Consider the following 13,646-nt stretch of genomic DNA (forward strand, 5'->3'; position numbering starts at 1 on the left):
GGGGGGGGGTGCAAGGCGCCAGCTTTTGCTTTGTCCTCAGCCAGCCTCCTGCTCCTTCAATGACATTTGAGGCCATTACCTTATTTTTCTCCTTCTCAAAGGAAGAGCCAATTACCTTGTGACTGAGAAGAAGGACAAATCTTAAATCTTAAGGAAGGATAGATCCTTTTTCAGCCCACAGTTCCTGTTAATGGAATGTCATTGTTTATTGAACTAAAAACCAGATGCTGGGGCATCTGGGTGGGTCAGTAGGTTAAGCCTCTGCCTTCGGCTCAGGTCATGATCTCAGGGTCATGGGATCGAGCCCCACTTCGGGCTCTCTGCTCAGCGGGGAGCCTGCTTCCTCCTCTCTTTCTGCCCGCCTCTCTGCCTACTTGTGATCTCTGTCTGTCAAATAAATAAATAAAATCTTAAAAAAAAAAAAACCCACCACAAAGCAAGCAATCTTTAGGCTACAGGAATGCTTGTGATTGTTTTAATTTATATTTAAATTTTAAACAGCTTCATTGTGGTATAATTGACACACAGTAAGTTGCACATATTTACAGTGTACAATATATATATTTTAAATTTTTATTTATTTATTTGAGAGACAGAGAATGAGAAAGAGAGACAGCATGAGAAGGGGAAAGGTCAGAGGGAGAAGCAGACTCCCTGCTGAGCTGGGAGCCTGATGTAGGACTGGATCCTGGGACTCCAGGATCGTGACCTGAGCCAAAGGCAGTCACTTAACCAACTGATCCACCCAGGTGCCCTAAAACGTACAATTTATTAACTTTTGACATCCATCACCACAATCAGGATGATGAGCATGTGTAATGTTTCCTTGTGCTGCTGGTATTTTCCATAGTTTTAAATAAGTGGAATAATATGGTATGTTTTCTTTTTTTGTCTAGTTTTATCTTTCACTCAGCACAGTTATTTTGAAATCAATCCATGGTATTGTGTGTCTCAGTTATTCATCTCTTCTGAAGTGAATAAAGTTACATTTAAAATTCAATAATATTGAACTTTTACTTTTTTAAAGATTTTATTTACTTATTTATTTGTCAGAGCGAGCAAGCAAGCACACAAGCAGGCAGAGTTGAAGAGAGAAGCAGGCTTCCTGCCGAGCAAGGAGCCTAATGCAGAACTCGGGCCCAGGACTCTGGGATCATGACCTGAGCAGAAGACCGCAGCTTAACCAACTGAGCCACCCAGGCATCCAATAATATTGACCTTTTTTTTTTTTAAAGATTTTATTTATTTGACAGATAGAGATCACAAGTAGGCAGAGAGGCAGGCAGAGAGAGAGGAAGAGGAAGCAGGCTCCCTGCTGAGCAGAGAGCCTGATGCAGGGCTCGATTCCAGGACCCTGGGATCATGACTGGAGCCGAAGGCAGAGGCTTTAACCCACTGAGCCACCCAGGTGCCCCTAATATTGACCTTTTAAAGAAAATCAGAGTCTGAGGTTCAAGAAGAAAGAGTATGTCTGGCTCTTCCTAAAGAATATGGTGGTGGGGCAGTGTATCCTTGGTCATCTGCTTGTGCCTGTTCAAAAAATAAACTGCCTGAGAACAGATACTGAAATACTTGTCATGCACACAGTGAGTAAGTCCATGGGAGGGGCAAGGAAGAAGCACTTTCCTGTTCATTCCCATTTATTTAGTTTCTTTATTTTAAAAGATTTTAGTGATTTATTTGAGAGAGAGAGCATGAGGGGACTAGGGGCAGAGAGAGACCTAGGGACAAGCAGACTCCCCGCTGAGCCAGGAGACCAGCTGGCTCTGGGCTCTATCCCAGGACCCCAAGATCATGACCAAGCCAAAGTCAGCCACTTCTTTAACCCACTGAGCTACAGAGGTGCCGCATGTTTATTCCCATTTATAACCACACATATACACTTCTGCCCACCTCAATATAAAAGTAGGGATGCCTGGGTGGCTCATTTGGTTAAGTGGCTGCCTTCAGTTCAGACTGTCATCCTGCAGTCCTGGGACCAAGCCCCATGTGGGGCTCCCAGCTCAGCGGGAGTCTTCTTCTCCCTCTATCCCTCCCTGCTCGTTCTCTTTCTCTTTCTCTCTCTCTCCCTCTCTCTCAAATAAAATCTTTAAGAAAAATAAAAGATTTGGGGGCGCCTGGGTGGCTCAGTGCATTAAAGCATCTTGCGTTCAGCTCAGGTCATGATCCCAGGGTCCTGGAATCGAGCCCCGCATCAGGCTCTCTGCTCCGCAGGGAGTCGGCTTCCTCCCCTCTCTCTTCTCTGCCTGCTTCTCTGCTTACTTGTGATCTCTCGCTCTCTGTCAAATAAATAAAATCTTAAAAAAAAAAAAAAAAGAAAAGAAAGAAAGAAAAAGAAAAAGAAAAGACTTGGATATATCTGTGAGGAACGACTAAAATCTCAGGACTGCATATAATATAATAGGTGGTACACTACTTCATTGCTACCTCAGTTTCTCCAGTCTCTAAATTGGTTTGAGTATGAATCTTATCTATGTGCACCTTTTAAGAAGACAGCATTTAAAGCGATGAAAAATAACAACCAGGGCTGACAGTAACTATTGTACTAACAACTGTTTCGAAATGGGAAGGAAAAGTAATAAAAATTTCAGGAGTCCTCAACTCAAAAATAGGTTATTTCTGTGTATTGGAACTAAAAACACACTTTCCTATAGAAATACGTCGTAATTGTAGTAAAGAGAGAAAAAATTCTGGGTCTGTCACAGCCTTCCCTAAATAAGGTGGTGAGGGAACTAGCCTAAGAGGCAAGCGGAAGGTGGTTTACATATGATGGGAACTCTCGGGTTTGCTTTGGCCGCCATGTGCGTTAAGTACGGCCGGAGTCCACGAGCGGACCCATGGCCTCCCAGAACTACAATTCCCAGAATGCCACAGTGCCGACTCCTCAGGGGATTCAGTCTTGGGACTCCTGGCACTACAGGTTCGGCTACTGGGCAAAACCGGACCCTCTGCGCTCATGGCTTCCCCAAGCAAGGCAGTTATTGTTCCCGGGAACGGAGGCGGTGATGTGGCCACCCACGGCTGGTACGGCTGGGTGAAGAAGGAGCTGGAGCAGGTAAGAGACACGTCTGGCTGCTCTTGGAGCCGGAGGGGACGGAAGGGATGGAGGGCTCGGAGGACTGAAGTGGGAACGTGTGTTCACCAGCCCCTACCCCACCCCAACACACCCGCTTCAGCAAAGGGCAGGGTGTTTTCATGCCTCTCTCTGCTGCCCTGTCTCGAACTCTAGTACTAGTGATGAAGTCCCAGAACCTAAGTCAGGTTCGGTGGGGTGAGGTTCGGAGCTGATGACTAAAGAAAGAATTCTTAAGACATCTTTGGTGCAAAATGGTGGTTTATAAAGCACGGGGACAGGACCCGTGGGCAGGAAGAGCTGCTGCCCCGGGTTGTGAGGAGTGGCTGGTTATATACACAGGAGTTGGGTAGGTGAGGACAAAGGGGTGTTCAGAAGGGCTATTGGGGCAAAGAATACTATCAGGATATTGAAGGCTTAGTTGCTATCAAGTAAAGACAATTGGAAGTCTGGTGGAATGTTACATTCCTGCTATCAAGCATCTTTGTTAATGAGATTTAGGTTTAGAAGAAATTTAACTTTATTTACTTTTCCTTCTACTTCCACCTCCTTTGGTTTTTTATGGAGGGGAGGGTGACATTAGGCTTGAGGAACTGAGTTCTGTGTCTTTGGAAATTGGGCTATTGATAAGGTAACTTCTTTGTTGTAATCTCAAGGACATTTGTAAACCAAGGGAGACTCCTGTCTTGCAGGATTGTGATCTCAGCAAGTTAACTATTTATCATTTTATGGCAGTCAGGGGTGCCTGAGGAATGCTACACCTATGGAGGGGAGCGGATGAAGGGGGGGTGCAAGGCGCCAGCTCTTGCTTTGTCCTCAGCCAGCCTCCTGCTCCCTCATCACTAGTGGTTGCAATTTTGGTGGGTGAAACTGCCTGGAAGACTTCTCTGAGGGCTGAGGCACTAAGACTACAAGGCACCACTTCCTAGTGCCCCCTCCGTTTCCCTGCATCTGCCCCTGGTTCAGATGATTGTACATCTGCTTCTCTGCTCCCTGCCTCTGATTTTTAAAACATCAATATGTAATATTTGATATGTACGAAAGCTGTATGTAACATATGTAAATTATGAAGTATAATGTAATGAATCCTGAGGCTCCATCACCAAACTAGAATCTGCAACATTAACAATACCTTCGAAGCCACATGTATGTCCCCCCCCACCCCATTTCCCTACCATCCTGAAATCTTTTTCATTTCCCCTCTTAAAAGTGAACCTATTTTTGCAACTATGCCCGTGTGCTTTGAACAATATATTTAATTTGGCTTCTTTATGAGCTTTATGAAAATGGTGACCAGCGGTGGTTGTCTTGTGCATCTTGATTTTTTTTTTTTTTAACCTCTTCCATAACCAGGCAATAGGACTGCTTCCTGGATTGTCATCCTCCTGAGCTCTAGAGTACGTTCCTATAATAAAGTTCCAGGGCTGTGGCTGAAAACCAAGGCCAGAGTTACAAACCAAAAAGATCAGGGCTGAAGCTGTCCAAGAGGGTGGGATCTCCAACTTTCTCTTCCGTGTTTCTGTACCACGTTTTACCTAATCCCTGGGACACAGTCTGTTTGACTAGTCAGTTTGTCTAGAATGCATTAATTCATGTTACCTCTATAGTATCTGTTTACAGCAATAAGCAAAGATATATAAATGTGCATATAGGTCTCTGTATATAGCGACCTACAGAGCTACCTACATATAGAAATACAGACAGATGGAGTTTATCACTGGAGGGATTGTGTGTTCATATGTAATCCTGTGGCACTTAACTCACTTTATTTCATAATATAAGCAAATATTTATTGAATTGATAAAGATCATATCAGGTATCTCATTTCTTAATAGCAAATTATTAGTTGTAATTAAGATCTTTATTATAGTTTTTTTTCCCCCTATCATAGATACCTGGTTTCCAGTGTTTGGCTAAAAACATGCCTGACCCAAGTAAGTTTTAAACATGTTTTTAAATAGCCTCATCTTGTTGGGTTTTGATCTTACCATTTTCCTGGTAGAGAACAAAAGTATCATACCAGAGAAGCCAAAGGGAGTATATGCCTAAGAATAAACGATGGCAAGTAGTTTAGGGAAAAGGGTGTAAACCAAAATATATTCTAGAAAATTCTAGCAAGGATCAAGAAAACACCTGGGCTTGGTAAAATTTGATTTTCAACTTTGCAGGTCACTCGATTTTCCCTTCTAGAGGTCAACAGATATTTTTAGGCAAAATTTATGGGTGTTTCATGTGAGACAGAGATATGATAAAACTTTACAGCACCTATAGGAGATTGGAATATTTCAAAATGTAATATTGCCACTTTCATTCTGACTGTGTCTATGACCTGTGTCAGGAAATTTTTCTTGGGAAAAAAGAAGATATATGTGTGTGTATGAATTTGAGAATGTGGTCTAGAGTTTTTTTTCCTTAAGTTTGAAAGTTCACATTAAAGCTTCAGAGTTACATTTTTATTTCCTCAGCATTTTCTTATGAGAACATGGTGAAAAATAAAAGCAAAATCAGATAGATGGATAGACAGATAGACCAAAAATGTGGATTTGAGTCTTTAAAACAGCAACACAGCAACAACAGCCAGTACATCATTGGCTCTGTTAAAACAGCCCCATCTCCCATTTGGTCCTGCAGTTCTTAAATTGAGAAGTGCTGAGTAGTCATTGATTAGAAAGGTGGGACAGCATTAGACTCTAAGACTGTCCTATCACATGACACACTCTTTCTTTACCCTGAACCTTAGTTACAGCTCGAGAGAGCATCTGGCTGCCCTTCATGGAGGCGGAGCTGCACTGTGATGAGAAGACCATCATCATAGGACACAGTTCTGGGGCCATTGCAGCCATGAGGTGCGATCCTTGCTGCATTCTCCCCCGATGTGGGCTCCAGCTGGTTTGCAGACCTCATTGCAGTTCCTTGAACATGCCAAGTGTGCATCTGCCTTAGGCCTGTGTTTACCATTGTTTTACATGGAATACTCTGTTCCTAGCTACTTGTATGGCTTTCTCTTTAAATCTCTAATGTCTCTTTCCACTAAGGCTTTCTCTAGTCACTTCAGATGAAACAGCAACTTCACCTCGCTGGCTCCTATCCCCTTTATATCTTGGTATCCCCCTTTTTATCTATAGCACTTTTCACCACCTGATGTCCTGTTTATTTGTTTGTCTCCAGCCAATAGAAATGTGAGCTCTGTGAGGGTGGGATTTTGTTCACTCTGACACTGAAACCAGACACCTAGAAGAGTGTCTGGAATATGGTAGGTGCTCAGTAAATATTTGTTGGAGGGTGGAGACTACCCCCACCCCCAACAAGTCCTTAGGATTCATGGTGCTTCCCTGATGCTCTTAGTTAGAATATCAGGTCTCTCTCCCTTTAAGCTTATAAGGCCTAGAGGATAGGACTTACTGGCTGAGTAAGCATATTAGGGTTGAGTTTCTTCTATATTTGCTAGGAATATAGTTTTTCTGTAGCCCCTTGGCCCAAACAGTTGCTCAGGGTGTCCTATGAATTGCTTGTCAGAGAACCTTGCCAGATTCCATAATTTTTCTGCCACACCATTCAAAACTCTGAGATATTGCTTCCCAATGTGGGGCTACAGAATTTCTGTATAGTCCTAATGTTTATAAACTGCTAGGGGTTGTCTGGAAAATGAAGAAATCCCTTTATGCTGAAATCTGTACCAACTCAAGGCCACTGAATTTTTCTCAGGCCTGGCCTAAAGGCCTCTGGAAACAATGACCACTCCACATCTTTCCCTAGCCTAGTCTCTGCTGAGTGAGCAGAACCTTCTGCAAATAGCTGAGTGTCCGTTTGCCAGGCACTATACTAGACACTAGGGTCACAAAGATCAAGGAGACTCACACCTGCCCTTAAGGAGCTGAAGTTTTATTGGAGAAGATAGATATAATATGACACAAACAATTACTACAATGCAATGTAGTGTGTGGCAAAAGAAATACATTTCCATCATGGTACATAATTTCTTAAAATATGGTTCACAGATCACTGGTGTTTGTCATCTGGGTTGGAGAAGGTGTCATGCCTTAAAATGTAGATTCCTGAGCCTTGTATCAAGCCTCTGCATCAGATGCTCTGGGCTGAATCTACAGGTTGACTGACAAAGCAATGCTGATGCACACTGAAGGCAGGTTAACAGGCACATCAAAGAGAATGATTACACTTATGTTTTTTTTGGAAAGGATTACCAAAGAGGTTTGGACTACCTTGAAAGAGTAGAAACTCACCAAGTGGCCAAGGGTAAGCCATTAACATCGGGCTTGTAGTTCTGCAGTTTCCTTTCTATTTTTCATGTTAAACTCAACAAGTGATAGCACCTGCTTTCTGTAAGCTGAATCAAATGAGTTTTCAGGTTTGGTTGGTTTTGTCTTACTTTTTGGCAGTCAGATTTAACACTAAGTTAGCTGACATCATTTCTCTTTCTTCAGGTATGCAGAAACACACCGAGTATATGCTATTGTGTTAGTGTCTGCATACACCTCCGACTTGGGGGATGAAAATGAGCGGGCCAGTGGTAAGTTTGAAGGCAGAAACCAATACAGAAAAGCCCTTCCTCTAGTCACAAGGATGCTTGTTCAGTTTATTTTTATTTATTTATTTATTTTTAAAGGTTTTATTTATTTATTTGACAGAGAGAAATCACAAGTAGGCAGAGAGGCAGGCAGAGAGAGAGGGGTGAAGCAAGCTCCCTGCTCAGCAGAGAGCCCAATGTGAGACTCGATCTCAGGACCCTGAGATCATGACCTGAGCCAAAGGCAGCGGCTTAACCACTGAGCCACCCAGGTGCCCTGCTTGTTCAGTTTAAACAGTACTGGCTTTTGGATAGGCTAAAAAAACCTCTAGTAGCATTTGAGAAACATTTACTGCCCTTCTTTAGATGCAAATCGGGCCCTCTGAGAGGTGATAGACCACTTCCTAATACATTGAACCCTGATTTTATCTGAGCCATGTACTCCCCCCTTCCCAAGTGACTATGGTATGGAGCTCTACAGATTTGAAAACAAGGACTTCTCACTGGCACATAGGCACTGAATCTTTGTGTCTCTACTATGGTCTTTGCTAGATATTTTACAGTGGCTACAATGGAAATTATCCATGGGTGGTAATGGGTTATATATGTATGTTTTTTTTCCCCATAGGATACTTCAACCGTCCCTGGCAGTGGGAGAAGATCAAAGCCAACTGCCCTCACATTGTACAGTTTGGCTCCACTGATGATCCTTTCCTTCCCTGGATGGAACAACAGGAAGTGGCTGATAGGCTGGAAGCCAAATTGTACAAATTCACTGACCGTGGCCACTTTCAGAATGTGGAGTTTCATGAACTGATTAGTGTGGTAAAGTCTATGCTGAAAGTACCAGCATAGACAGGATGGTTTCTGCTATTTTGCATTCCAGTATACGGACAGAACAATTATCAGGTTATTAATAGATAAAAATCATCTGTGACCAGATGATTAGTGGACACATAAATCAAATTAAGTTCTAAAAAAAAAACAAGTTCAACGTTCAAAATAAGTTAGAAACAGCATTTCCATTTTCCATAGGATCTGTATCTCACAAACTGCTATGAACTGAAGCCGTGTTTTCCCCATTTGATTTGGGACATAAGGACAGTTTGTCTACCTTTATCTGTCCAAAGTGAATAAGCAGAAGTGGAATTCAGGTTTCCTGATTCTCAGTCCAGATTAAAACGAACTACTGTGTATGTTGTAGGAGTGGTACTCCTCTTTGGAATGAACCTTTTGTTATTTTGGGAGAAAAGAAAACCTGACTAAAGATCCAGAGTGCTGGCTTAGAACTCAAACCACTAGCTATTTTGGGCTGGCCCAGGACATTAAACGCAGACCAGGGCCTCCCATCTTTATGACACCCTGCCCCGGTCCTTCATGCTGAGAAAGAATGATCCATCCATAACTAAGAGTCGGGTCTGCCAGGTCAGACAGTGACCATAAGCCCAACCTGGACATACACATGAGCACAGCCAATCAGATCTGTGCTAGACTAGAGCGGTGGTGATTAGGGCAACATGGGGAACTCATGCCTTATCTAAATTGTTGCCATGTGGGAAGGGGAAGGGTATTGCCAATTTTCTGATTTTTCAAGGAAAAAACTCAATGCAGTGGTTTTTAAATTTAGGGACTATATATATGTTTGTATACACAGTTCATATGTATATGAGTTACATTCAGTACATGTACATCTGGATGATGTAATTTGGCAGTGACAGCATAAATAAAAAACTTAGAAACACTGCAAGACACACAAAGTCCAAGTCACCCATTTGTGACCTCTGCCATTAGGACTGACTTAGCTAGGTGCTTTAAATGATTCTTTGTGAAGCATAAGAAATGACCATAATGTCAAAAGATACAATCATGGGAATAGCTTAGATTTTGTTACAAAATCTTAACTATTTTTTAAAAGAATCTTTCAATACCTCAAATTTTGTTCTGTAAAGAATTCTACCTTTTAACTTCCATGGTCCTTTGGCTCTCATTTAAGCATTATTCCATGATTTTCTTTTTTTTTCCTGATCATATTCCCTCAAAAAAATGCTTTTTATTTCCCAACATTTTTTGGCTATTATGATCCCTAAGTATTGCCTCAAACAACTTCCAGTGACCCCATACTTGAATTTGCAGAACCTGATGTTTGCTGCAAAGACGTGAATTCCCTGTTTATGTCTAAAGGAGATTCAAAGCCATCATTTTAACCTGAAAAGTTTTGGTTTCTAAATGTGATCAAAGAAAAAAAGACTCATCATTTAATAGCAGTTATCTTTGGGGAATGGGAATTTTAGATATGGTGTGGTGGGAATCTCCTTTTTATTTACCTGGGTATTTGAGTTTATTATAGCAAACATGTATTACTTTTATAATTAAAAAAATTAAGAATTAAAACAACTCATTTGACGTGTTAGTGAAAAGCAAATTCAATAAATCAATTGAATAATAATTTTCTTAAAGAGGTTGTTTAGCAATAATTTGATCAAGCCTATAACCAAAATATGATTCTATTTGGATTATTAGTCATTGCTTTACTTACTCTCAGCCTTGTTTTCTGAAGTCCTTTGTCAAAAAAATTACAAACTGGGGCACCTGGGTGGCTCAATGGATTAAAGCCTCTGCCTTCGGCTCGGGTTGTGATCCCAGGGTCCTGGGATCAAGCCCCGCATCAGGCTCTCTGCTCAGCAAGGAGCCTGCTTCCTCCTCTCTCTCTGCCTGCCTCTCTGCCCACTTGTGATCTCTGTCTGTCAAATAAATAAATAAAATCTTTTAAAAAAAGAGAAGCCATAAAAAAAATTACAAACTTATACAAATAAGTTAATAATATTATGTTGTCCTTCTCTTCCACAGAAAGGCAACAAATCTATACAATTGAGAAATAAGTAATTGTGATATTCTTCATTCCTATAATTAATCTAGACCTAGTTGTGTTATCCAGTATGGTAGCCAATAACCACAGGGAGCTAAAAGATTAAAAATTCAGTTCTTCATTCACACTTGAAATTCATACATTTCAAGTTTTTAACGGCCATAGGTGACTAGTGGCTGCTTTGTTGAATAGTAGATATGGAATACTGTCATCCTTACAAAAAGTTTGTGGGGCAGCGGTAGTTTAGGACATGTATTTTTATTCTTCCTACCCATCATGTAATAATAATGGTTCAAAGTAAAAGTCACTCAACTTGAAACTGTTGGACTCATTTACTCAGTTGATCGCCATAAAATTCATGGCTGCATAAAATTTACTCTTCACCAAATTAAGCTCAGAGGAGTTTTATAGAAAAATCTCACATAAACTATCCACTTAAACTACTGAATCATGGTCTCTCATGATTGATTCCCAATGGATCATTATTAAGCAGAGTTGAGGGGCCCTAATAGACTCCAGGGAATATCTATACTTAGGTGACCAAAATATCTTATACTAAATGGAAATCAACTGTTAAGGATTAGGACTTCACTCACAATTTGATTTTCTCGTGTCAGGAATCAATAGCTCCATAATTTGTTTTAGTCACAGTTTACTTCTGATGGGTAAATATCCACTTAATTATGTATTAAAGGCACAGTATTTTTGTCCCTTTTCTCCTTCAGCTACTATTTAGAATGAAAAACATGCTGTGGGAAAAGGATTTATGTTGCAGTCTCTGATTATAAGCTTTAAAATCTTTGGCTGTCAAGACACAATGCAAAGTCTGTATTTAATACATGAACTGCTTCCTTCTCCCCACCTGTAACTCTCCCCCAGGTTCAGTTTTCTCATGAAATAAGACTAGTACTTTAATGACAGGCCAGGTCCCAAGGACAGATAATGTTACTATTCCAGCACTCTCTGTGGGTGTTGTAGTTTCAGCTCCCAGATTCTTCTCTATCTTCTATATATCCAATACCTGAAATGATGTTTGTTTCAAAGTCCTAGTGTTATTGATTATATTTCTATAGAGCTGGCCACAGTCTCCACCTTAGTTGGTTACTGAGCTGAATTTTATTTTATTGATCCCATATATCTCAAAATAACCCTTCTGATGTTTACCACTTGGAGTATATCCAAACTGGTGTTTGAACTCAGGCCTCAGTAGTAGCTGGCTTTGAGTTCCTTTCCTTTGGTCCCATGCTTTTGGCCTGGACACAGAAATCATTAAGTAGAGCTACAAAGTGAAAATACAACAGCTGAGATCCTAAAAAGCTAACTTCGGTGCAACAATACACCAAATAACACAGGCTTGAAAGTACTATTAGAACTGAGAAAAATTATAATGGCCTTCTGCTTAGCTTAGACCAATTACACCATGACTTTTAAGACTGTAAAGAAAAAAAATCTAAAATAAGACAAGAAAAGTAGAGTGGTACCCCGCTCACAATAAAGTGTGAATGGAGGGCAATGCATTATAGGGCAATTCTAGCAAATAAGGCAGCTGAGCCACAGAGTGAAACTTGGAAGACTCTGACAAAGAAGGATCAGTGAAGACATTCTCTTTAGGACTAGAATAATCATATTTATGCACTGAAGCCATCTCCGGCAACAGTCATTTGCATTTGAGGTAAGAACAAAGGCATAACACTCAAAGAATATTTCTTATGTAAAAAGGAATGAATAGTGTGTGGAAAGGGATGTTCCACACTCTTCCCCATTCATGCCTCTAAGTGCTATTCCTGCCTCACCGCGTTTGATTCCTTCCCAATGAAACCACTGAGAAAAGAGAAAACAAATGGCAATAGTGAACCAGATAAAATTTTCCAATGAAGACCTTAATAAATAACTTTAAAATGGACATTTTTAAACTTTAGTCATTATTGTAGTATATGGCAAATATGGATTTGTTGGCTTCTTTTTCCATGAACCATCAAAAGTCTTGAAAGCTTCAGAAGGTGGTCTTCTGGAAGTTCAAAGTATTATATTTATTGAAGAACGAATTTCACTACTAACCTTACCTGTTTCATATTCTGTTGGCTACTCTACCAATATAAATTTAGTCTTCATAGATTAAAAAAATACTTTTGCATAGCAGCATGTCTGTCCATTATTGTGAAGTATGCTTTCAAGGGAATTTGATGTTCCATCGTGAGTTAAATTATCTGCTCCCAAAGTAACTTCATTTGCAAAATGTCAGTAAAGTTCCTATTCTCTGTTAAAATTCGAGCCACTCTGTCATATAAATACAGTTAGATGGTGAAATCTCACCACCTTCATGGCAGTCATCAAAAACCTTTAAAAAAGATAAAAGTTTACAATCAAATGAGAGTTTTAAAATTATTACATTTTAAGTCTTAAATGTCACCTCTAACTAAAATTTCTGTTAAAAGTATCCAAGATCCAACCATTTTTTTAAAGCAGTATTAAAAATAAAATTTTCAGGGCACCTGCATGGCTCAGTTGGCTAAGTGTCTGCCTTTGGCTCAAGTCATGATCCCAGGGTCCTGGGATCAAGCTCCATGTCAGGTTCCCTGCTCAGCAGGGAGTCTGCTTCTCCCTCTCTCCACTGCTTGTTCTCTCTCTTCCCCTCTCTCAAATAAAAAAAACAAAATCTTAAAAAAAATGCATTTCAAAATAAAAGTTTCAAAGAGACTAGGGCTGTGTTTAAGAACATGCTGTAATAGGACCTGCTGTGTGATTATAAAGTTAGTGAATACCTTTCACTGGAGCACTAAGATGATCTGCTCATCTGCCAACTGGGCCAAAGGCTATCGGCAGGTAACTGGAAAGCAGATCTATATATATGTTTCACTAACCAAATGTTTCATGTTAGCTATATTCGTTTTTGTGAAGAATTCCCAATATGCTCGCTGTTTTTTCTGGGACTTAAAACCAGCATACAAAGAACTTAGGTATATAGACAAGGGGTGGTTTATTTATTTTTTTTTTTAAAGATTTTATTTATTTATTTGACAGAGAGAGATCACAAGTAGGCAGAGAGGCAGGCAGAGAGAGAGAGAGGAGGAAGCAGGCTCCCCACTGAGCAGAGAGCCCAATGCGGGACTCGATCCCAGGACCCTGAGATCATGACCTGAGCCGAAGGCAGCGGCTTAACCCACTGAGCCACCCAGGCGCCC

The 13,646-nt window shown here is 40.7% G+C and overlaps 2 protein-coding genes across 3 annotated transcripts in view; one reads left to right on the top strand and one right to left on the bottom strand.

Moving 5' to 3' along the window:
* The window catches only part of RBBP9 (RB binding protein 9, serine hydrolase), a 14,484-nt gene extending 5,690 nt beyond the window's left edge, over positions 1-8,794 (top strand). Inside the window, exons 2-6 of the mRNA XM_059406476.1 lie at positions 2,921-3,055; positions 4,965-5,007; positions 5,814-5,919; positions 7,516-7,601; positions 8,227-8,794. Coding sequence (XP_059262459.1) covers positions 2,957-3,055; positions 4,965-5,007; positions 5,814-5,919; positions 7,516-7,601; positions 8,227-8,453 — 561 coding nt within the window. The 5' untranslated portion in view covers positions 2,921-2,956 and the 3' untranslated portion in view covers positions 8,454-8,794. The remainder of the gene's footprint in view (positions 1-2,920; positions 3,056-4,964; positions 5,008-5,813; positions 5,920-7,515; positions 7,602-8,226) is intronic.
* Positions 8,795-12,325: 3,531 nt separating this feature from the next.
* POLR3F (RNA polymerase III subunit F) overlaps positions 12,326-13,646 on the bottom strand; it is an 18,531-nt gene continuing 17,210 nt past the window's right edge. For both annotated transcript variants that reach the window (XM_059406474.1, XM_059406473.1), the window contains one exon: positions 12,326-12,802. In XM_059406474.1, coding sequence (XP_059262457.1) covers positions 12,725-12,802 — 78 coding nt within the window. In that variant the 3' untranslated portion in view covers positions 12,326-12,724. The remainder of the gene's footprint in view (positions 12,803-13,646) is intronic.

This window comes from Mustela nigripes, chromosome 7, assembly GCF_022355385.1.
Source record: "Mustela nigripes isolate SB6536 chromosome 7, MUSNIG.SB6536, whole genome shotgun sequence".
NCBI lineage: Eukaryota > Metazoa > Chordata > Mammalia > Carnivora > Mustelidae > Mustela > Mustela nigripes.